This window comes from Natrix helvetica (genome assembly GCF_964273705.1).
Source record: "Natrix helvetica genome assembly, chromosome: W".
Classification (NCBI taxonomy): domain Eukaryota; kingdom Metazoa; phylum Chordata; class Lepidosauria; order Squamata; family Natricidae; genus Natrix; species Natrix helvetica.
The window spans coordinates 4,495,128-4,520,662 of NC_138555.1; the positions used below are offsets into that span (position 1 = coordinate 4,495,128).

Genomic DNA, 25,535 nt, shown 5'->3' on the forward strand with positions numbered 1-25,535 from the left:
CGAAGCAGCATATAAATAAATAAATCCAGCAGGGCTTCACATGGATACAGTATTCCTTCGCCGTCATTTTAAGGTTCTCCCTTCTTTTTATGAAGGTTTGATTTTTGACGGCCGGCCAAAAGTTCAGGGAGAACAAAAAACCGTATCATTTCCTCGCATGCACGAGCTCATCATAATTTTTTAATCAAGGGAAAAGAGGGAGCATGGAAAGCAGAGACGTTACACAAATAAAAAACAAAACAAAAAAAACAAAGAACTATTTTCTTTTAGCCACCCATCCCCAAGTTTCAGCTTTTCGGGAACTTTTCCCCAAAGAGTTACAACAGCGCTTATAAAACAGCATACAAATCGAGCATAATGAAAGACACAATAGTCCCAATCACACTTTGGGTCCTCCTTGTCTACTTTCTGTGTCTCTCCCCATCCAAGTTCCCACACACGGTCTCAGAGGCAACACGAGCAGCCGAGACATAACGGCATCTTCTTGGGAGATCTTTTGGGCCTCAAAATAAGAGAAAGAAGCTGCAACGGGGTTCGGAAAGTCCAGCATTGATCTGATCGAAATCCTGTCTCATCCTGTTTACTTGGGAATTGCAGAATAACAGAGTTGGAAGGGACCGTGGAGGTCTTCTACTCCAAACCTCTGCTCAAGCAGGAGACCCTAACCATTCTGGACAAATGGAGATCCAGTCTCTTCTTGAATACCTCCAATGATACAGCACCCACAAGTTCTGGAGGCAAGCTGTCCCACTTCTCAAACTTGGTTTCTGGGCAGACGTGCCTGGCTGGGGAAGCCAAAACAGACAACGGGAAATCCTTTCTTGATCTAACTCCCACATCTTCATGACAACGAGCAACCAAGAAAGCCTTTAAGGTAGAGCAGCCTCTGTCCCATTTGCTTCCAGATTCACATCCTTTGGGACCTTCTAAAACAGGGGTGTCAAACTGAAGGCCCAGGTGCCAAATCGGGCCCGCGGGGTGCTCAGATCTGGCCCGCAGGGACGCCCTGGAAACAGCGAAGGACTGGCCTGTGGTGCCTCTGCCAGTGAAAATGGAGCTCGGGAGGGCCACACATGGCCCTCCCAAGCTCCATTTTTGCTGGCAGAGGGTTGCAGGGGGCTGTCGTAGCCGAAAACAGAGCTTATGAAGGGCACAAGCAGCCCTCCCGAGCTCCATTTTCGCTGGCAGAGGGTTGCAGGAGGCCGTCACAGCTTAAAACGGAGCTTGGGAGCCCGTTTTTGCTGGCAGAGCACTCAAGCCACCACAGGCGCCTCTGACACGAGTGACGTCGAGCTGGCCACACACACACTGCCCCCCCCCCCGAGGACAAACACAACCCTGATGCGTCCCTCAATGAAATCAAGTTTGACACCCCTGTTCTAAAAGATGAAACACAGAGTTGGCCACAGACTGAATGAAGATGAAGGTGATCGGTCAGCACATTTGCCCAACGATTAAGGACCTTCCGCGTCTGACCAAAGGCTCACACGGGATCTTCAAGAATTGATTGAAGGCTGATTCAGGACCTTCCAGGGATGAATGTTTTTTCTTTCCAATTGAACAGAATCTTCACCAGCCTGATTTCCCTAGGAACACAATCCACAAAGAAGGTGAGACTACAAACATAAGTTCAGCCCCATCCCGATGACGCCCAGCACAGCAAGTTGAACTTCTGCACCTGAATTACAGACAAGCTGAACTAAAATGGCCCCAGCAAAGGGGTGAGGTGGGGCAAAGTCCCTGTTGCATCGGTGGGTCAGGAAGCAGGTGTCCCTTTCAGGAGGGCCAAGGGCCGCCCTGTGGTTTCGGAGGGGGGCACTGGAGGCAAGGCGCAGCTGTGTTGCAGAAGGCGCTGCTTGCAGGCAAAAGCCTCGGGGCACAGGCTGCACTTGTAGGGCTTCTCCCCCGTGTGGGTGCGGAGGTGCTTCTGCAGGTGGTGCTTTTGCATGAAACTCTTCGGGCAGAGCGGACACTGGTGGGGCCGCTCCCGCGTGTGGGTGCGCTGGTGCTTGACCAGGTGGTGCCGCCGGACAAAGTGCTTCCCGCAGTCTGTGCAGTGGAAGGGGCGTTCTCCTGTGTGGGTCCGGAAGTGATTGGTCAGCTTGCTTTTGTCTGTGAAGCTCTTCTCGCACACTGGGCATTGGTGAGGCCGGGCGCCCGTGTGGCTCATCTGGTGACGTAGCAGGTGATCTGAGCGGCCGAAACACCGGGGACAGTAGGGGCAGCCCAGGGGATCCTTAGGGATGGGCTCAGCAGGTGCTTCCCAGTGGGTGTTCTGATGGAGCAGCAGGTGGGCATGGAGCCGGAAGCGTTGATGGCACAGCAGACAAGCCCAAAGCTCCTCTCCCGGCAGACTGGCTGATGGCTTCCCTGTCTCTTGAGGGGACATCAGAGTGCTCCCGTTCATGAGCAGTGAGGACAGATTTTGCCCCGAAATGGTGAGTCTTCTGTAACTTTGCGGGCGCTCCTGCCGGTGGACATCAGCAGTTGCTTCTTCGGCTGGACTTCCCTCGTTGGCGCTGAAGTCTGCCGTCTCCCCCAGAGAATCCCTTGGCCACATACAGGAATCAAAGTCCTCTTCTTTCTTTATAATTCTTTCCACAAATGTCTCTCCTGCCATCATCCAAGTCTCGTGGGCTGCATAGTCATCCTCTGGCTCAGTTTTGATTAAGATGTGGTTTGTCGCGACGGCTGCAGGAAATAAGGACACCCAACATTCGTCATGGTTTAGTTCCACCACACACATAGGAATGCACAGCACACCCCCAAACCAGTATTTCTCAACCTTGGAAAACTTCAAGATGGGTGGACTTCAACTCCCAGAATTCCCCAGCTGCCTGGGGACTTCTGGGATTTGAAGTCCACCGAACTTGAAGTTGCCATGGTTGAGAAACACTGCCCCGAACCCTACCATCTTCTTAAAATAATGCTTTCTTTATTTAGCAATTAATGTAAATCAGCATTTCTCAATCTCAACAACTTTCAAATGTGTGGACTCCAGCTCCTAGAATTTCCTAGCATGCTAGCTGGGGAATTCTGGGAGTTAAAGTCCACACAACTTACAAGTTCCTGAGAAACAATGCTGGGGATCATCGAAAATCCTTTGCTGAGATTTGAAGCCGAGGAATTCGACAAAAACCCACAACTCTGCAGTAAACTTAAAAAGACCAAAGAGAAGAATTGGGGTGAATGAAAAAAACCAGACTGACATTTTAGAGGATTTTGAGCAAATGATTCTGAAGATGGCTTTCGCAAAATGGCTCTCTCTTGAATATAAGACACGGATACTACAAGGTTGAATGCAGATCACGGCAAGCAAATACAAGTGAAAAAGGCTTCCTAATTTTACACGGAACTTCGGTCCTGTGCTCGACTTTCATGGATGGTGGCGCACGAGGACACCTGAAGGAATATTCTCGAGACTAGGCTGGATTGTTTGATGACCACAATAATAATTTATTAAATTTACAGGCTGCCCAACTCTGAGCGACTTCGGGCGGTTTACAAATTGTTACAAAAACACTTTGAAAGTTTGGAAACAAGTAATAATACAAAAGGAAAAAGATGGTGAAGGAATAAACCCAGATCAAATGAGGGAGGAGGAGGAGAACAACGACTGTCCTAGGTGATCTCTAACCTTGGTGGTTTTCTTGCAGACATTTCATGACCCAACAAGGCAACAGCATCAATGCTAAATTTATGTTAGAAGGCTTCTAGCACTAATGCTGTTACCTAGTTGGGTCGTGAAACGCCTACAAGAAAACACTCAAATTCAGAGAGGATCGAGGACCCCATAGTCGTCAATGCCCTCCTCCTCCACCCGACGATACCCCCCTTCCTTCAAGTATTGATATTCCCTACTTAGGTCATGAAACATCTGCAAGAAAACCACCAAGTGAGTGGGACACTCAGAGCTTCCTTTTTGGCATGCTCTCCCTTTTCGGCACTTGCCATCACTGCCCTAAACTTTCTAGTCCGAACCATCCCATGTTTGAAAGTCAGTAGGAAAAATCATGTTTGTTTATGGCTAACTCACATTATGTCTTAATTTAAGCCACACACACCCCCGACAGTTTTCCTTAAATTATTTCAATTTGTTTTAAATACATCAGAGTTTTTTTAAAGCATTTAAATAAACCACTTCTTAATGTATTTTGGAAAAGAATTTTGGGGCAGTTATAAGATGCTCCTGTTCGAGTGGTGCGATGGCCTAGAGGTGGAGGTGGGAAGTTTCCAAAAGATGCCCTAATTAATTTACGAGCCTCGAGACAAAGTTCAAAAGAAATCCAGTCATTAGGAGCAACATTTTGGCATGTTCTTCTGCAGAGCCGAATCTGATTTCCGGTTAATGGTGTCTGACCTTTACCCCTGTGTCTCCCCTCCCCTCAGTCTGTGTCATAAATCATATCCACCAACTAGGTGCTGCAGCAGGCTGTGAACTTTTGCGCCTCACACGCCTGCTGTAGAAGTCTGAGATCCGACTCTGGTCGAAGGTATGCAATTCTCCCTCCCTTTTTCATGTCAACTTGATAATAGTCATGGAAATGCTTTACAAGTTGACAGGAGGTCTCGCCTCACAATCAGGAGGCTGTGAGTTCGATCCTAGGTAGAGGCAGAAATTTCTTTCTCACAATGAGAATATATCAGCTGAACAAAGCTGGACATCCAGCCATTAAGCACTGCTAGCTCCATTCAGTTGTCCAGATTCCACCCTGCAAGGGATTATGGGGTTGTTTAATGATGAAGATGACAATAAGATGCTCCTGTTCGTTTAGGCCAGGGGTGTCAAACTCAAGGCCCTGGGGCTGAATCTGGCCCTCGGGGTGCTTAGATCTGGTCCACAGGGCCTCCCTGGAAACAGCAAAGGACCGGCCCGTGGTGCTTCTTCCAGCAAAAATGGAGCTTGGGAGGCCCTCACGAGCTCCGTTTTCACTGGTAGAGGGTTGCAGGGGGCAGTTGCAGCCGAAAACGGATCTTGGGAGCCCGTTTTCGCTGGCAGAGCGCTCGGGAGACCACAGGTGCTCCGACACAAGTGACGTTGAGCTGGCCATGTCCGCCCCCCCCCCGCCCCCAGGTCAAACACAACCCTGATGCGGCCCTCAATGAAATCGAGTTTGACACCCCTGGTTTAGGCAGTTTCACACTATCAAAAAATTAACACATATACTCAATTCTGATCCACAGTCGGCGGGGGGGACGGGGACGGGGGGACAAGGGCCATACACAAAGCAATTTCTTCACATCTCTAGTTTATTTCTCAGTTTCCAGAGAACAACAAAGAAAAAAGAAATCCAGAAAATATAAGTTTTTAAAAAAGTGTCCTGCTCAGACCCATTTGAGTTTGCCCAACAGCAAACAGAGAGGTCGCTTCTGGACAGTCCCCCATCTCCAGGACTTTGACATGGAGACCTTGTGATTAGGGGAACAACACAATACCTACAGTATTGTACACTGCAAAGAAGATAAAAACGACAATCCTGGCTACTACCCCTTTTTGTTAGTTTTCGCCGTTCGGAAGCATTGTTAGAGACCCCGTAAAAAAATGTCCTCGCTACGACAGGGCATCGTCTCTGGAATCTGAACTCTGGTCTAGAGAGGGGGAGTCCATCCAGAAGTACCAGTCTTTGAGGTGGCCTAGCATCCTCGTAGGACCGGACTAAATGAAGATGGCATCCAGCAGGGCTTCCTGGACAGCTGTATCCATCAGCCTGTTCTGCTCACGCAGGTGGATTTTCTGGTGCTGGAGAAGATGTTGCTTCTGGGTGAAGCTTTTATCGCACTCGGCGCAACGATAGGGTCTCTCTCCGGTGTGGATGCGCTGGTGCCGGACCAGGTCCGAGGGGTGGCTGAAGTTCTTGCCACAGTAGAGGCAGGCCAGGGAGCTGCCGCCACGCCCGGAATGCAGCCGCTGGTGTGTGACAAGGGTCTTCTTTTGGGAGAAACTCTCTGGGCACCGGCTGCAGCGGTATGGCCCCTCACACCCGTGACGCTTGGGGTGCTGCCTATAGGACGACTTGACGTTGAAGGTCTTCACACACTTGGCACCACTGTACAGCTTGTCTGCTCCTGGGCCCCGAGGAAGGGGCTTCAAATTATGGCTTTGCTTGAAGGTCTCCTCGCAGGCCACTGAGGTGTACCCACCACCCCCGGTGTGGATGTGCTGGTGGAGGGTGAACTGCTGCTTGTATGTGAAGCTCTTTTTGCAGGCCACTGGTGCTGCAGCGTGGCTTTTCTGGTGGCACACAAGGCTCTTGTAAAGGCGGAAATGTTTCCCACATTCTGGACAGGCAAACATTTTGTCCTCCAGGCAGTCGCGCAAGTCTGTCAGGGCATCAGGACTGCCGAAGCCGCCTTCTTCCTGTCTGGGATTCTCAGCTTGCCTTTGCTGTTGTACAAAGTACCGGCTGGCAACGGAGGCTGCTTGGGGGTGAGCGTGTAGGAGAGTCTCGTCTATGCACTTGAGCCCCAAACTTTCGCACAGCGCTCGCTGAGCTTGGAGCACCTCAGCTTTGAAGACCAGCCCGTCATCTGGGGGGATTTAAAGAAAAGGTCATGGGGCATGCTTCTCCAATGGACACGGCCTTATCCACCCAGCGGACTGCCCTAGTCAATGGGCTAGGACCCTCTTTATGCATGGCCGGAAGACCCCCTCGGTCCAGCCTCGCTGCAGCACACCTCCCTACATGCCACACGAGGGACCCCAGCCTCTTCCCTGCCCTGAGGTGAGCATGGTTTGCTTTCCTTCTGTGAGAAGGAAATGCTGTCAGATCTGGCTACGCACGATGGGAGGAAGCCAAGCAGCCCTTCCTTGCTTGCCTCCTTTCAAGAATGGAAGCCAATTCCGGGGGCGCTAATGCACCCCGCTGCATTGAATTCGCATGCCAAAATAACCCAGCAGGGAGTCACTTCAGCCAACCATTCCCAAAGTTTGCTTTAGTGCTGAGATTTTTTGCTTTTCAAGAACTGTTGGATATACAGGTAGTCCTCAACTCGTGACCGTAATAGAGCCTGTGTGATAAATGTTAAGTGAAGCACCCACGTGATCGCCTCATTGATGACCCTTCATTCCATGAAACAACCATGTGGGTTGTTAAGCCGAGCATGTTGTAGGTGCCTTGGGGTACCAGGGGAGGCCCTGGGAGTTCTAGCACAGGCTTGCTCCAGGCCTACCAAGACCCTCTGCACCCGAGGCACCCCGTGCTACACTTCCCACCCCTCAGGGTCCCTGCAGGGGAATCCCACCCCATGGTACTCCACACCCTACTCCTCATCATGAGTCAACCATTGTCCACTTAACTTTCAATTATCTCTGGACCTCTGATTCGCAAAGCAAACCACTTTGTTCCTGGGTCGCAAGGCATGTTTTCAGAAGCAACTGCCTTTTCGGAGCACTCACAATTCACTTCATTGTGGCAACCGCTTCCTGGATCATGCCACACGGCCCAGCAATGGGGCGGCCTGTCCTCCATACCTGACCTGAGCAATGGAGCTCCAGACAACTGAGGAAGAAGAGGATGTAGGACTATGTTGGGTGGGATTCAAAGCTTGCAGGGACCTCGAGGGGGAGAAGATACGCAGTTGGTTGTAAGAGTGAACAGCTGCACAGATGCTACGGCAGCCGTTAACTCCAGAACTGGGTTGCGTCAGTCGTTTTTGGTAGGTCTGCCATAATTGTGCACTGTCACTAAGGTTATCCCCAAAGTGCTTTGCCAAAATGTAGCTTAGACTTAGAATAACTTTATTGTCACTTTGAATGTACACGAATCGGCGTACATTAAAATGAAATTTCATCGCATACAGCTCTTAAAGGGTCACCACCACCCATATACACTACATAAACATGACAAAATAAATAAAATTATGCATATACCCACATATATTATTTGACACATATAAAGTTCACAACTGGACTTTCTTGCTTTCTTTCCTTGCAAATGTTTTGCTTTTCATCCCAGAAGCTTCTCTGGTTCACTGAACTTCACTTCATTCTTCGGTTCATCCCTCAAGAAGCTTCTGGGATGAGAAGCAAAGGGTTTTCAAGGAGGAAAAATCCCTCCAGAAAGTCAAGTTGCCTTTTGGAGAAAGAACATCTCTGGGATAACCCTGACCTGCAGGATTGAGAGTCTCTGTAAATGTCCCTAAGGTTGTAAGCCGAGGACTACCTGTAATTTATAAAGGATTCACTTTATGGCTGGGTGCACTGGACGAATTGTTGGCATCACTGTCCACCTCACCCTGGATAATCTCACCCCACCTATTCTGGGAACATGACTGTGTTCCCGAAGAAGAGGGCAAGCAGGTAAGCGCATTTTAGCGAGTCTCGAACATGGAAAGATGAAAGGGAGAAAAGCAACGATTGTCCTTTGTCCCCCACCCCAAGGCACCTGCGGGAAAAAGTCCGAAACGGGAAGGGGGTTAGCTTTGTTCTTATATGAAGTTCTTTGCTCTCCCGGAGACTCCTTGTGGCTCACCAACCTGCTCATCCCAGCCCAGTTTTTTGTCCAGGTGGTGTCCAAACCAGCCTTGCCCAATCTCCAGAGTCGCCACCTCAGAGCCTCCCAGCCATCCTCGCCTCTGGCCCCTGCCACCCTCCGGGGCCACGAACTTCCACCAGCTCCATCCTGGGGACACGCCCAGAGATCCTGGTCCCAAGACAAACCAGCATTCAGGGTCTCCGTCCCAGAGATCAGTTGCCCCTCCCAAATCGAATGGGGATGGTGGCTTAGAGCAGCGGTCCCCAACGTTTATGGCTTGGCGGCCTGGCAGGAGGGGATAAACTGGCCCTCCACTTGCGGGAATTAAGCCACTCATGCAAGTCAAGCTGCGCATGTGCCAACCAGCCACTTGCACGCCCCAGTTCCAAACAGGCCACAGCCTGAGGATTGGGGACCCCTGGCTTAGTGGGTTGGGACAAAACCATCTGGATGCATTTATGGTTTCATTTTGGCTATAATTATTGCGAGAGTCACTCAACACTGAGGTGGGCAGCATATACATTTAATAACGTTAATTTAATAAATAGATTAGGATACCACCGTGTGACTCATCCTAGGCCCAAGAGATCAGGCTTTATATTTTACAAGGCAGCTTTACAAGATGCCAGAGGAGCGAAAACGACAGGCAAAGGATCACTTGTGGAATCTGAGTGGAGAGAACCAGTGGTGGGATACGACCGGTATGCCCTGGTATGGGCGTACTGGTGCCTGCTGGGAGCACCAGGTACCGTTCTGGTACGGTGCTCCGGAGGGCCCTCCCACCCTCCCTACCTGTATTTAAGCCGATTGGGGCTTATGCGCACAAAGCGTACGGCGCCTGTGCGATGCTCCGCTGAGGAGCTGGAGCGTTGCAGAGCATCGCGGGCGGTAAGTACGCATGCGCGTGCGTGCATGTGGTGGATGCCCGGCCCCATTGCACCATACCGGTTGCAACGGGATCCAGAACCCACCACTGGGGAGAACCCATACGTTGACTCAACCAGTGGAAATATTCAGGGACCACTGGACCCAAATCTAGGCTCTCTTCTCCAAAGGGTACCCAGAGCAGCACAAGGGATTCCCCCTCAACCATAGCATCTGAGCAGCGAAACCACATCAAAAATAGCTCAGCCCAAGACAAAGGGCAGTGGGTTAGCAAGGAATGGCAGAAACTCACCCCTAAGCCAGAAAGCGAACATGGTCCACTCCTGACCACGGACGTAAACCAGGCTTCAGTTTGTCCCATTAAATTTGCAGGATTGAATGAAGACAATGGGGAAGGGGATCCTCAGGGGGAGGAGAGAATCTCCAGCTACAGAAGGGGGTGGTGAAAAGAGATCCTCCCCCTTAAGACCCCCAAAGCCTTTGCGTCTTCCCACATGAATGCAGTTGGTCTGGCGAGATTCTTGTAAATAGGCAAGCTGCAATCAAGAAGCAACTTGGATCAGCTCATGGCGTCGTTCTGGTTTTTTGCACCCAACGTAAACCCGGATAACAAGATTGCCTTTTGCTAGCTTGTTCCTGGGAACGCAGACCCACTCCTTCCTCTCTCTTCACCTACTCTGCCCTGCCTAAAAGGAACCCAACCGGTGGGGGAGAGGTTAAAATACACTCTGGGCATAACGTGAAAGTAAGTCCACTCCCTTTGCTTCAGACTGCACATCAACACCAAATCTTCCAAGGTAACTGAATCATCGTTGTGCATCTTGAGGGTTAGGGGTAGCAGTCCCCAACCTTTCTGGCTTTGCGGCCCGGTGGGGGGCAGGGGGTGATAGTTTCTTGTGAGTGGCAGATGGGCGCACGCAAGGACGCGCAGCTACATTTGTGTCAGCAGTGGGTGCTCGTAACTGCTACTCAAGCAAAGGGAGCTTCAGGCACGACAGCAAGAGGCCGCTGCTCGTGCGAAAGAGCTTCACACATGTGCATGAACTTGCCTGCTGCCTGTGTGGCCCAGTTCTAAACAGACCACAGCCCGGTAGTGGATCGTGGCCCAGGGGTTGGGGACCCCTTGGTTAGGAAGATGGCCACACCTCTGGATACGTCCCAAAAATACTTTTTCAAAAGGCAACTGGAGTTATCTTGAGAGACAGACAGATGCCAATCAAGGGAATGAAACGAGCCAAAGGATCGTGACGAGCTTCTTGCCTCCCGGGTCTTTGGGCTAGAAGACAGTCGGGAGACATGGGTCAGGGTGGGGGGAGCTCATTGGTGGTGGAAAATGGCCTACAAAGCAGCAGAAAGAAGGCCTGCCCATTGCGTACACCCTAGAGACCACTCCCTGCAGCGAATGGACCAACAGACAACCTGGAAGGAAGACGTTAACGGTGACAACCTACAGGCTGTAAAGAGGAAAACCACAGCAAGCCTCAAAGCATTAATAATCAAAGACACACCCCCCCCCGAGAGGACCGTCTTCTCAGGTGGGGGGAATGAGGAGATGCAGCCCCCCCCCCAGCAGGTGGAGTGGAATACAGGTAGTCCTCGACTTACGACCACAATGGAGCCAAACATTTCCGCTGCTAAGTGAGACGTCTGCAAAGGGGTTTTTGTCCCATTTTACGATCTTTCTTGCCACCATTGTTCAGTGAATCCCTGCAGTGGTCCAGGTGAGAACACCGCTGTTTAAGTGACTCTGACTTCCGGCTGGTCAGAAGATAGCCAAAGAGGGACCACGTCACACACACACACACACGAGACACTGCACCCATCATAAATAGGAACCATTTGCCAAGCATCTGAATTTCGATCCCATCACCCTGGGGAGACGCGACGGTCATTAAGTGTGAAAAACTAGTCACAAGTCCCTTTTTTCAATGCTGTTGAAACTTCGGTCACTAAATGAATGGTCATAAGCCAAGGACTGCCTGTATTCAGGAGCGTGCTGCCTGCCTAAAGGAAGTTTTTTTGAGTTCAAATGACAGCAAATGGGTTTCAGTTTCAGCAACCTGAGAACTGTCTTGCAATTCAAGCCCAGTGATGGGGGAAAAAAAACAGGGACGCAAAATGAAATGCAAGTAGGATTTGAGACATCCTCAGTGTTCTTGCATCTCGGAGCCTGAAAAACAACACGGTTCCATCCAGCAAGATACTCACCCATGCTCGGCGGGACGTGCAGCTTGCTTTTGTCTGAGAGGTCGGGGGCGTCCACGTTCCCCTCCAGATCTTGCTTCCCTTGGGATCTGAAGGACGCCTGGGTGACTTTGTCATCTGTTCAACCAAAGAGAAGGTGACACTCGTGGTTCCTTTGGGATCTTCCTCCTCTTCCTGCGGCCTCCCTTAGCAAGAATCTGACTTTCTACCACCAAACAACCACACCGTAATGACCACAATTGAGCTCACTTCTCTTGCTAAACGAGATGGTTTTTCAGGGAGCTCAGCCCCATTTTACGACCTTTGTTGCCACAGTTGTTAAGCGAATCACTGCAGTTGTTACATTAATCACACAGCTGTTAAGCTAATCAGGCTTCCCCATTGATTTTGCTCATCGGAAGGTTGCAAAAAGGGATCATGTGAGCCCGGGAGACACGGTAACAGTCGTAAATGTAAACCAGTTGCTAAGTGTATGAATTTTGATCACGTGAGCACAGGGAGGCTACAATGGTTGTAAGCATGAAAATGGTCATAAGTCCCCTTTTTCAGGGCCCTTGTAACTTTGAACAGTCACTAAATAAATGGTTGTAAGTCAAGGACTGTCTTTATTCAACTATTTCAATATATTTTGTATTCAATGTTTTTCTGAAGTATGAAAATCGATCATAAGTCCCCTTTTTTGATGCTGTTGAAACTTTGAACAGACATGGTTGTAATGGTTGTAAGTGGAAGACTCTGTATTCAACTATAGGTAGTCCTCAACTTACGACCACAATTGAGCACCAAATTTATGTTGCTAAGTGAAACACTGGTTGAGTGAGTTTTACCCCATTTCATGACTTTTTCATGACTGGCCACTGTTGAATCCTGGCAGTTGTTAAGTTAGTCACATGGTTGTTAAGTGAATCTGGCTTCCCCATTGAGTTTGCTTCTCAGAAAGTTGCAAATGGGGATCAGGTGACCCTGGGACACTTCGACTGTTGTAAATATGAACCAGTTGCCAAGTGTCTGAATTTTGATCCTGTGAGCACAAGGGTGCTACAACAGTCGTTAAGTGTGAAAAATGATCCTAAGTCACTTTTTTCATTGCCGCTATAGCTTTGAATGGTCACTAAATAAATTGTTGTAGGTTGAGGACTAGCTGCATTATAATATATTTTGTGTTCAATGTTTTTCAAAAACAGAAAGTGTGTTTTCTTTCTTATACCGTTTCTTTAATTTCTGCTTATCCAGAAGATATTTGTCGCAACGTCTTCATGGGCAAGGGAAACCCGAAAAAATATTTTTGGGGGCATTCGGCAAGATTCTTTGTTGGCACAAAGCCTTGCTGGGGTCGCAGACCCTGAAAAAAATATGCCAAATTTCCAAACGTGGTTAGCTGCCACTTACCAATGCCGGATGCCTGTGGGACCCTCCGTGCTTCCCCGTGTTCCCCTTCTCGACCTCCTTCCGCAGGGGAGGAGAGGCAGGGTCTAAAAACCAGGATTTCTGTGTTGGATGGCATAACAGAGAGGTTGTGATGACCCAGGACAAGGCACAAAGGCCACACACTGAGAGTTCAAACTTCCCTTTAATGCTCCAACTCCCCCCCCCCCGCCCCACGCTCCCACATTATGCAAGTCCCAGAGCAAAGCACTCACACACACAGAGACAAAGCAGCCTCTGGCTATGTGCTGTCCATGTTAGTACAACGGCATCAAAACAAGAAGTGCAGCAAGGCAAAGGAACAAAGAAATGAATCCACGAAGCAAGGAAGCAGCAAGCAGTCCTGCAAATGCCAGACGTCGGCAATGGCACACAAAACTCCACAAATTCCGTGTTTGTTCCCGACAAATGCCCCTCCCCACAGCGTCTCCTTATGTCTTAGTCCCCAGGTTTGCCTTGTGAAGAGGGGAGGGGTGCTCTCCTACCAAGTCGTCGGGTCGGCCTGCACTGTTCCTGTCTCCTCTCCACGCTCCGTGCTCATGGATCAGGAGGAGGTGGTCCTTGCTTGTTGCCTGAGCGCCATCGCTCCTCATTTCCACTGTCTGCCCACTCTTGGCTGTCTTGCCCATGTTCCTCCCTGCTGGTAAGCTGTCCCAAGCCAGAGTGGTCCAGGGCTCCCTCGTCCTGCTCCTCCCCTCATTCCTCCGAAGCCAATGAGGCTGCCCTCTCGACCTCCATTCAGCCCAGCTCCTGCTCGTCCTCCTTCGCAGATTCAGGCTCCAACGGGGGCATGACAAAGGTTTTTGCTGAAGAATTGGGCCCTGCCAAGACTTCATTGCTTCACTCAATTGTAAAATTCACAGCAGATATTCTTTTACGGGTGATCCTCGAGTTACGACCACAATTCAGGCCAAAACTTACGTGGCTAAGCACGTTAAGTGAGTTTTGCCCCATTTTACAAACTTTGCCACGGTTGTTAAGCGAATCAAAGCACTGATTAAGTTAGTCACATGGTTTTTAAGTGGCTTCCCCGTTGACTTTGTTGCTTGCAATAAGGGGATCATGTGACCCAAGGACACTGCAACTGTCGTAAATACGAGTCAGTTGGCAGGCGTCCGAATTTTGATGATGTGACGTTCAGCAGGGATGCTACGATGGTTGGGTGAAAAATGGTCATGAGTCCCTTTTTCCACTGCCGTTGTAACTTTGAATGGTCACTAAATGAAGAGTTATAAGCCAAGGACTGCCTATGGACACCAGTTTGGGGTAAAAACCTTGTAAATTCTGGTCCCAGGACCGCAGGCCAGGTGCCGGGTGCCAAAAATGCAATCATTTTTGATTCTGTATCTCTGACTGACCATCAAAACCAGGTTGTTAGCATCCATTGACAAGTCTGCTGTCACTTCATACAGTTGCTAAGAAACCAGTCGTAAGTCGAGGACTACCCGTACTTAACAATCCCACCTCCTGTTTGCACCCTGTGAGCTGGGTTGGGCCAAGATGCCTGCTGAGGAATTCAAAGTTGCCAGGTTTGGAGACCCCTGATTCTAGCCCCTTCCTCCTTACCTGGGCTGGGTTCCGAAGTTATCACCCTGTCCGTCATTGCTGCCTCCTCTTCACTGGCACAGGGACGTTCCCCTTGTTCAATCCGGGACAGAAAATCCGGTTTAGCTATGGCATAGTCTGTTGGAGAAAAGAGCAAGATAATTTATCTTTGCAAGATAAAGCTTGATTGGAATGAAAAATACAGGGGATCATGTGACCTTTGGACACAGCAACTGTATGTAGCTTTATGCAACAACTGCAGTAGTATTCACCCAATAGAGGACAATGTTTACAAGTTAGGATCTATGGTAGATGCTCTGTGCTATTTTGTTCTAAGTCCGTGATGGCGAACCTATGGCACACATACCACAGGTGGCAGGCAGAGCCATGTTGCCTGGCACGCCAAGCCTTGCCCAATTGTCTTCCTGGTTTCTGCCGTTAATGCATGCGCAACAAACAGCTCCCAAATAGCAGCCAGCTGATTGGCGCGTACGCGTGCGCACAGAATCTGAAAGTTAATTGAGCTCCTTTTACTTTGTGCACGAAGCTGAACTCTCTGGATCCTCTTCTCCCGCTTGCTGCTCTGGCTCCTCTCTCTTGACTGTAAGTTGCCCAAATGAGATGGGATAGCTCAGGGGTGAGGGCTGGCTGCAGCCGAGCTGGAGGAGGCGGTAGCTGCGAAGCCTCGGGGCTCCTGGAACTCATGGTTGCATCTCTCCTCAATGAGCGAGGGGGTCTGTTTCCACCTCGCGAAGCTGCGAAGGCTGGGCCGGGCCGAACATCAGCCCAAGAGACCACAAGAGAAGCGCCGCACCTGTCTACCTGCAGCTCATCTGAGGGAAGGGAAAGAGGAGGGAGAAACCAGGACAGGGAGGAGACTTCCAGGAAAGTGAGACAGAGGGGGAGAAAGGCTGGGAGGAGGGAGGGAGGGCCGAAGGGTGCCTGTGGGGCTCATTTGTGAATATTAACGTGGGTGCTCCAAGCAGAGACAGACAGCCCAGAGGAGCTGAAGTGACCGCCTCCGGGCCTCTCCCATTCTTCCCCCGGCCCTGCCTGGCTAGGTTTACAGCTGACTCTCCTTGGCTGGGCAAGGCTCGAGTCTGCCCACAGGGACTCCCTCACACCCGCGGCCAACGCAGAGGGGAAAGGGAGGAGCCCAGCCGTTCAAGCTTAATTGTTTGGCCCATTGGCCGTTCTCACCTTTGCAACCCGAAGGCTGGCATTTCGTCTCAGGGGCGCGGCCCGCCTGCCTCTTCATGCCTCTTGCAGTGCCAGCTGCTCAGGGAAGACGGCAGGCTTCGGTTGGCCAACTTGTGTAAGACAAGACAGGCAGACTGGCGGGCGTGTGACTCTGCCTGGGAAAACATAGAAGGCACGGAATCTGCTCTGCCTGAAGGCGAGAAGGCTCGGAGCCCTCTCCCCCCCCCCTCACCCGCCAGCAGAAGCCTCCCAGGAGGTTTTGGCTGGCAGGCACGCAAGGGGAGCTCCAAGCCTTTTTGCCTTCCGGCAGAGCTGATTCCGCGCCTTCTACGTTTTCCCGGGCAGAGTCACGCACCCGCCTGCCTGCCTGTCTTGTACACAAGTTGGTCTGGAGTGGATGAGACCATCTTTGGGGAAGGGCTGTTCCTTCTGCTCAGCTTACGCACTTGAAAAGACCCCACGGTTCCACATCCGCAGCTGATCCCTTCCTGGCCAAAAGGGCACCTTTTCGGTCCCAGCGGGGCTTCTGGAAGAGAGTAGCCGAAGCGGCTTCTCTCTCCTCCTCCTGCCAGCCGAAGGAAAAGCCCCGGGGAGACGGGCTCCCTGTGCTGCTCTGGCGGCACCAGCTGAAGTCTTGAGCAGCCAGCGGCTGCAAGAGGCATGAGGGAAATCAGCTCTGCCTGAAGGCAAGAAGGCTTGGAGCTCCCCGCCCCCCCCTGCTTGCCCGCCCGCCCGCCCAAACCTCCCGGGAGGCTTCTCCTTTGCTCCTCTAGGGAGGCGTCGGCTGGCGGGCGGGGAGGGGGGAAAGCTTCAATCCTTCTCAAACCACTCTGTCCCGTTTGTAGTTTAGGCTTATTGCTTTGTGACACTTAGGTTGCAAGATTAAAAAGGATAAGGCAGCGCGTCTGCCCGAAAGTTGGAAAAAATTAGGCACTCTGACAATTTGCACAGGGCTTGTTCTCTCGCCTGCAGCTTTGGAGCTGGAGGGAGTCACTGTGGGCGGACTCGAGCCTTGTCCAGCAGAGGCGAGGGAAGCCCTCCGCCTCACACTTCAGTTGTGTGGGTGGGAGGTTCCTGCTCTGTAGAGGACTGAGCAGGGAGACCTTTCCCGACGCCAGGTCATTGAAAGTTATAGCAAGGGAACACCTCGTTTGCAGGAGGGGGGAAGAGGAGTGGTCATTTCAGCGCCTCTGGGCTGTCTGTCTCTGCTCAGAGCACCCATGTTAATATTCACAAATGAGCCCCACAGGCACCCTTCGGCCCTCCCTCCCTCCTCCCAGCCTTTCTCCCCCACTCTCTCCCTTTCCTGGTCGTCTCCTCGCTTCCTGGCTTCTCCCTCCTCTTTCCCTTCCCCCAGAGGAACTGCAGATAGGCACCGCAGACAGCTATTATCATGTCTAAAAGCAAGATACTCCATCTTTTGTCTGGAGTACTATTTAATCCAGAGCCTGACTTCTGGAATGAAAAGGCTGATAAAAATGCAAAGACAAGTACAAGGAGCAAATAAAAGACCTTCATGTTGGACCAAATCTTACTGGTGGGACAGAAAACAGCTCTCAGCCCCCTTGTGGCTCTTTGAAAAGCATCCCCGCCCCCACGCTCCAATGCCTGAGGAGGCAGGGGAGGGCTGCAGGTGTCCTGGTTGATCCCAAGGGGGTCTAGGAGTGGGTGTGAATTTCTCGAGACAAACCATCCACAGCCCTCTCCATCCCCTCTTCTGTGAAATTGCTTTCTCCCACTTGCTGGTGGTCAGCAAATTCAAAAGAACCCCCAGCTGATAATTACTGCTGTAGATTGGTTGATTCAGGGAATATTTTTCGGACAATAAGACGCACCAGTGTATAAGACACACCAAGATTTCAAAGAGGTAAGTAAGAAAAAATAGGTTTTTGTATTTCCCCGGCCCCCAGGAGCACTCTGCAAGCTTCAGCAGGGCTGGGGGAAGGCAAAAATGCCCCCGTTTTGGTGAAAAATGGCCCGTTTTCCACCCGTCTTTCATCAAAATGTGGGCATTTTCCCCTAACACCCTGTTTTGGTGAAAAACGGACTGTTTCCCGCCCATTTCTCACCTATATGGGGGCATTTTTCCCTTCCCCCAGCCCTGCTGAAGCCTGCAGAATGCTTCTGGGGGGTGGGGGAAGGCAAGGACACCCCCGTTTTGGTCAAAAACGGCCCATTTTCCACCCGTCTTTCATCAAAATGGGGGCATTTTCCCGTAACACCCTGTTTTGGTGAAAAACGGACTGTTTTCCGCCCATTTTTCACCAAAATGGGGGCATTTCTCCCTTCCCCCAGCCCTGATGAAGCCTGCAGAGTGCTTGGGGGGGCAAAAACTGGCCTGTTTTTCACCCATTTTTCACAAAAAATGGGATGCGGGGTATAGAGATAGAGGTCATATAAAGGTTACGTAGAGGCCGTGTGCAGCAAACCGCCATGCCTCAGTAACTATTTACCTCAAATATCTATGAGCTCACCAAATTAGCACCACCAGGCAGCACCAGGAACCATCAACATATGTGAGACTCTACCTTGGCTGGGATGTTCTTAAAGATTGACAAGGAGAATACACCAATAACTATGCTGGTCTCCAAAGTGTCCTGTGAGAGGAGTCACTGATGGGTTATTTTCAGACCCCATTTGCCTAGAGACTGAGGTTAAAATTGAGGCAACTCACCTCTGCCTCACTTCCTGGCTCCACTTTTCATCTCAGTCTTTGGCCTATTAGAAGACTAAATTCTTGGCTCCTGATATTAATATTTTTTGTGTGAGAATTTTCCATCCTTGCCTTCCCCACCTCCTCCCTTGGTCTTCCCTGAGTACTTGTGACTGTGCTGGGCAATAGCTGGGCTTTGCTAGGGGCACTTTAGGGCTCCAAGACCGCTGGCGGTCGTTGGGGAGCCTCTGAAGCCAGGCGCCAGGAGATCCAACGAGGTGCTGCGTTCCCATTCCATCGGGGGTCGCTGGAGCTCTGCCGGTCCTCTGGAGGCGCTAATGAACCAGAGCTCCTGGAGGCATCAGGCTGCGTGGTTGGCGGCCGCCATCTTGACTATTTGCCAGCTTCCGGGAAGATGCACGTGGCCGGGGCAGCCATCGGAGCTCCACAGAGCTGCTTCTCTCCCCGATTAGGGCCACGTGCAGACACAATCTCCCCGTGAATCAGGGAACAGACTCCAGCTGCTTTCCTGGCGTTCCGCTTTTGGAGCTGCAGATTGGCAGCACCATTGGGGCCACGTTCACAGAGGCACGGGGCTCATCAGGTTCGCTAGCAGCCGACTTTAAACTGAGAGGCGCGGAGGCCGCGAAGAGCCTTGTGGACAGTCAACGGAGCTGTGAGTACCTGCGGATTGGGGGAAGCCTTCTAAATGACGGACGCCACGAGGCGACCAGGGGCAGCAGCACCGGATTCCCCTGTGGATTCTGAGCCTGGAGAGGGGACTTCCAGGGATCCCTCTGCTACCAGAGAGAGGGCCTCGGGCAGGAGGACCATCTCCAAGTCGCACAGCAGGGAGCTCTCACAGGGGGACTGAAGGTGTGACCACCAGGGCTCCCTCGAGCAGGACCAGAGAGTGCATCAGCCATTCACCCTCCAGGTCACAATCGCCCCATAGGCTCACGCCTGTTGCGGAGTCCCCCCTCAGATCTAGAGGATCTTCCAGGGAGAGTGTTTCTATGTCCCCTCCTATCACCCCTGAACACCCTGGGGCCTGGAGAGGGGATCCTTTCGGCAGGCCAGCTGCTGGAGTGAGCAGAACTAGGCTTGCCCTTCAGTCTGCTGAGGCAGGGTTAGATTTGGGGCCTCCCACTCTTTCCCCTGCCTTTCTGGAGCTCCCAGAGAGATTTCAGCATATCATTGGCCAGGCAATTTCTCAATGTTTTGCTACTGGCATGCAGCAGAGATCCAGGTCTTCTAGGAGGAGTTCTTCTCGAGGGACACCGAGAGGTCATCCAAACCAACCCGCATCATCTTCTGCTCGTGCGCATAGGCAGAGTTCCCCTTCTACAGCTAGTGAGGGTTCTGTGTTAGATGAAGAGGGTCAGGAGGAGGTTGGTTTTTCCGATGATGAGGAACCAGTTCCAGAGGCTTCTGTGGTCACTGGTCTTTTTCCCTCCTCCCAAGTTGGTTCCCTTCTTCGCAAGGCCAAGGCCATTGAGGACCTAGAGGTGACTCCCGCGGCTGCGGGCACCCCTGCTACCCTGGCCCCAAGTTCCAAGAACGGTCCGTTCCACAAGCCTCCAGTGGAGAAGGAGGAAATTCTAACTCCTCTTATGTTCATGGAGGTACTCAAGTCCCAATGGGCAAAGCCCGTGGCCTTTCCCACCTCAGGCGGCAACCATCGCCGTTTTTATAACCTTGATCCTAGTTTCTCCCAGGCTTTACAGATCCCAATGGAGGATGCGCCCGTGGTGGCTTTGGCGTCTTCTTCGTCTCTGGTGGCAGGTGACATCGCCAACAATCTTAAGGCGGAGGATAAGAGAGCTGAGCTGACTTTGTGCAAGAACTTCCAGACGGCCACGTGGGCAATCAAGGCAGCAGCTGCGGCCTCCTTCTTCAATAGGTCCTCTCTCCTCTGGCTGACCCAGATGCAGGAGAGGGTTCCGGCTACGGAGGTACGTCTTTTGCAGGACATTGCAAAGCTTACAGTGGCTGCTCAGTTCTCAGCTGATGCCACACTCGACTGGCTCAGCTGAGTGACAGTGGACCATGGAGAATGGCAGCTGCTTCCCGAGGTTTTCGACAAGATTTGCCGGAGGTTCGCCAGGTCGGTGGTGGATCTGTTTGCCACGCTAGCCAACGCGCAGGTCCAGAGGTTCATCTCCCGGTACCCGGCTCGGGGTGCGGAGGACGTAGACACCCTACGGTGTCGTTGGTTGGAGGGCCTCCTGTATGCCTTTCCCCCCCTTCCACTCATTCCCAGGGTTCTCAGGAAGCTTGTAGCGGAGGGGGCGTAGATCATCGTAGTGGCTACCTATTGGCCCCATCGGACTTGGTTCGCGCACCTGATCTGTCCATGTCTCCCCACTGGAGGATTCCCCGGGGGGAGGTGGCTCTACGCCAGGGGACCCTGCGCCATCCGGAGCCCCAGTGGCTCGTTGACCACTTGGCACTTGAACGGGAGCAGTTGAGGGCGGCCCAGTTTTTGGCCAGAGTTATCAGAACTATTGAGGCCTCCAGGAGGAAGTCTACAATGCTACATGGGCCGCCTTCATGTCCTGGTGTCGTTCCGCGCAGGTGGATCCGGCAACAGCCTCGACACCTCAGGTGCTGGATTTCCTTCAGGACGGGCTGGACAAGGGGCTGTCGCACAACACCCTCAGGAGGCAGGTTGTGGCATTGGCAACAGTTCTTGGGGGGGCTGGGATACTGTTCTTTAGTGCAGGACCCAATCATTAAGAAGTTTCTCCGGGGGGCGGGTAACCTTAGGCCTCCTGTGGTGCATCGTTTCCCCACATGGGATTTACCAACTGTCCTGCAGGCGCTGATGGGGGCTCCCTTTGAGCCGTTGAGGACAGTGAGCCTGCAGTTCCTCACCCTGAAGGTGGTGTTCCTGGTGGCCATTATGTCCGCCAGGCGCATGTCTGAGATCAATTAACTGTCCTCCAGGGAGGATCTGTGCACCTTCCATGAAAACAGGGTCGTTCTCAGGTTGGACCCTTCGTTTTTGCCCCAGGTCAATTCCCCATTCCATAGGGCGCTCTCCAGGGAGAGGGAACACTCCTGGCATCGCCTAAATGTGAGGAGGTCTATCTTAAGCGCACCTCTCGCTTACGGAGGTCGGAGGCGTTGTTCGTCTCCTTCCAGCCTTCTACCCTTGGGGCTAGGGTGTCCTCTGCTACCATAGGTAGATGGATTAGACTGGCCATCACCAGAGCCTACAAAGCTCGCAGCCTTACAGTGCCAGCTGGCATTACCACCCATTCCACAAGGAGCACGGCCACGTCAGCAGCCTGGTCCACTCAGGCACCCATAGAGGATATTTGCAGGGTGGCAGCCTGGGTTTCCCCTACGCCTTTCATCAGGGACTATCAGGTGGACGCTTACGCTTCAGCGGAGGTTTCATTCGGTAGGCGGGTTCTGCAGAGAGTGTTGAAACCTCGGGAGACTCAGGCTTCCGATTCCCTCCCTGGGACATCAAGCTTTGGTATGTCCCATCAGTGACTCCTCCCACAGGGCACTTTGGAGACTGTCAGTTGGTCTTACCTGAACTGCATGTCTCAAAGTCCTCTGGGATGAGTCACTTCCCACCGAAGTGGGGGCACGGGCGCGAGGAGGGCCTGAGCATTATTGTTTAAGTTTGGTCGGTTAGGTTCTGGGCTTGTTGTAGTTGTTGTTCTTGTGTCCCGATTGTTGTTCCTTACCATTCTGTACCAGATTCCTCCTACAACACCGACCTTCAATTAAAAGTGGAGCCAGGAAGTGAGACAGAGGGGAGTGGCCTCAATTTTAACCTCAGTCTCTAGGCAAATGGGGTCTGAGAATAACCCATCAGTGACTCCTCTCACAGGACTTTGAGACATACAGTTCAGGTAAGACCAACTGACATTTTGGTGAAAAACAGCCCATTTTCCGCCCATTTTTCACCAAAATGGGGGCATTTTTCCCTCCCCCCAGCCCTGATGAAGCCTGCAGAGTGCTTCTGGGGGGGGGAGGCAAAAACACCTCCGGTTTTGATGAAAAAATGGCCTGTTTTTCACCCATTTTTCACAAAAATGGGATGCAGGGGTGGGGCTTCGGGAGGCAAAACTGGGTGTACTTGGTGTATAATATGCACCAACATTTCCACGCTCTTTTAGGGGGCGGAAGTGCGTCTTATACTCTGCAAGCGCTGTTATTGTGGGGGGGTTTTCAGAGAAAAGACGTTAATCACGCATGAGTTGTTTTTTTAAACTAAAACCTCATTATTCAGGTTAAATTGCCATATTGGCACTCCGAGATAAATATGTGGGTTTTGGGTTGCAGTTTGGGCACTTGCTATATATATAAACAGAATTCCTAACAGCAACGCTCGTAAGTATGAGTCAGTTGCCAAGCATCTGAATTTTGATCATGTGACCATGGGGATGCTGCAACGATCATAAGTGTGAAAAATATTCACAAGTCCCTTTTTCAGTGCCGTTGTAACTTTGAACTGTCACTAAATGAACTGTTGTAAGTCGACAACTACCTATACTTCAGCCATCTACGCTGTTTAGTTGCCAAGTCTCTTAAGACTCTTTTAGGCTGGGAGGTGTTTCTAAAAATAAGATGGGGCTGGCAGCATCCCACTTCCTTTAAAAAATAAAGGTTACATTTTCAAAATTACAATTTCAAAATTGTATTCAATTACAAAAACACTGAGATGTTAAAATTATTTCCGATGGGCAACCACAACTCTTGTTTGTTAAACTTCACATTAAGCTCTGTTCCCCTGCAACAGGTCCTTCTGATTTACAAGTTTCTCAACATGTTTTGAGAGTTGAAGAGATGTCCAAACTACCATACCCAACTCTTGGTCTGAACGAGAACAAACCAGGATGGTGCTTCAAAAGGAAACTGAAAGCAAACAGGAGAAGTGGATGAACAGGATTGGAAATCATGGCAATGTTCTCCAGATGTTCTCCTGAGAAACTTCTAGGAACCTGTCTGGAAGGAGGCCATCATCTAGACCAGGTGTCTCCAACCATGGCAACTTGTAGACCTCAACTCCCAGAATTCTGGGAGGGAATTCTGGGTGTTGAAGTCCACAAGTCTTAAAATTGACTAAGTAGGAGACCTCTGATCTAGACAATTCCTCAATGTTCATCAAAGAAGCCAAGATTCATGTTTTCAACCCACGAGGAACAAAACCTGATTTTTTTTTACCCAGGGAGACCAGTGACTCGTAGTTACTCTTCATCACATTCTTGTAGAGTTCCTTCTGCCATTCCTCCAGGTTACCCCACTCCTGCTCTGAGAAGTAGACAGCGTTGTCTTCAAAAGTCATGGGCACCTGAAAACACATCAATTAACAGGGGTTTAGATCTGCGAGAAGGAGCTGTTGGTGCTCAGATGGACCACCCTGGGCTCCAAAATCGTCATTGTTTGGAGGGACAGGTGGGCCCATATCTCCTCCATCTCAACGAAAAGGATGGAGGTGCATGTAGGAGAACATCTTGTCAAATGGAGGAATCTTGTAACCCTTGAAGGCACATGTTCATCAGATATTCAGATGCCACTAAGTCTACTTAGCAGTGACCTTCACAAGCTCCTGGAATATTTCGGGTGGAGCAGACCTCAACTCAAGATCCAAGATCAATGATGGGATGAGAGTGAACGCCGCACCAGCCAACTTCTCAAACACAACTTGTTGGATTGGACAAAAGCCACTAGGAACAGAGGAGCTAACAATTTGCTCCCCTCTACTCCCTTTGAGAATGACCCTTAAAAGCACCACAACCAGGAACATCAACTAGAACACGGCTGCTGTGACACGTCACATGTAAAAAGTTTACACGTGTTTAGGGTTTGGGATTCACACAACAGGCAAGTTTGGCCATTACAACTGATACTCTACACCTTGGCATTTTGGGTTTAACTCAGCCAACTGTGGCTTATTCTAACAATCATCATCTTTTTTAATGACCCCATAATCCCTTATGGTCGTGATGGCAAACCTCTGGCATGGGTGCCAGAGGTGGCAACTAGAGCCCTCTCTGCTGGCATGCACGCCATTGCCCCAGGCCAGACCTTTCAGTTTGGGCATGCACACGCACGCAGTTTGGGCACTTGATGTCTAAAAGGCTCGCCATTACTGCCTTACAGGGTGGAGTCTGGGCAACTGAATGGAGCTAGCAGAGTGTTTACTGGCCAGATGCCCTTCCTGTCACCAATAAGGAGTTTTGTTCAGCAGACATATTCTTGTTGTGCCCAGAGAGACAAATATCTACCTCTACCTAGGATCGAACTCACAGCCTCCTGATTGTGAGGCAAGAGCTCCACCTCTAGGCCACCACACCACTCCATGGCTTATTCCAACAATCTAGGATTAAAACAAGCCTGGCTTAGCGTGATGTATAGACAGCAGTCCAGGCCGATATGCAGGAGGTGGGTTGGGCCTGCTTCGTCACGGAATCCTAAAGGGTCATTCCATGTCAAGTGGTCTGGGGCTCCCAGCTCAACCATTACAGATCTTGATGAAATTTGGTGTGAACATGCACACCATGTTCAAACAAATGACTATATCTCCACAAGTATTGCATCGAAAAACGTAACACTTATCCAATGTTCATTGGGGACGTGTGTGCATGTTCACACCAAATTTCATCGAAATCTGTGATAGTTAAGCTGGGCATTCCCACTGTCACCACTGCTTTTTGTTTTAACATTAGAAGTACTAAATAGAAAGATTAGAGAAGAGGAAGAAATAAAGGGAATGACCATTAAAAAGGAAGAATACAAGTTGCAAGCATTTGCTGACGACTTAGTCTTCATTCTTGAGGAGCCATTTCAATCTGCACCTAAACTGATAGGAGAAATCGAGGCGTATGGAAAAGTTGCAGGTTTAAAAATAAACAAAGACAAAACAAAGATTTTAACAAAAAATATACCCCGAAAACAAAAAGAAGAATTGGCGGAAAACTTGGAAATGCAAATCACAAATAAAGTTAAATATTTGGGGATTCACCTAACAGCCAAGTGCAGCACTCTCAAAGAAGATAATTATCTTAAATTGAAGCAACAAATTGTAACAGACTTGGCGAAATGGAAGAATCTTCAATTATCAATGATTGGTAGAATCGCAACAATTAAAATGAATATCTTACCTAGACTGTTATACCTGTTTC

General features: G+C 50.6%; 1 protein-coding gene across 1 annotated transcript in view; it reads right to left on the reverse strand.

Annotated features, from left to right (window-relative positions):
- Positions 1-5,232: 5,232 nt before the first annotated feature.
- Positions 5,233-25,535, reverse strand: part of LOC309400507 (zinc finger protein 783-like) — a gene marked incomplete at its 5' end in the record, with an annotated part of 33,805 nt that continues 13,502 nt past the window's right edge. Inside the window, 5 exons of the mRNA XM_081969041.1 lie at positions 5,233-6,528; positions 11,568-11,681; positions 12,954-13,052; positions 14,556-14,672; positions 23,575-23,701. Coding sequence (XP_081825167.1) covers positions 5,657-6,528; positions 11,568-11,681; positions 12,954-13,052; positions 14,556-14,672; positions 23,575-23,701 — 1,329 coding nt within the window. The 3' untranslated portion in view covers positions 5,233-5,656. The remainder of the gene's footprint in view (positions 6,529-11,567; positions 11,682-12,953; positions 13,053-14,555; positions 14,673-23,574; positions 23,702-25,535) is intronic.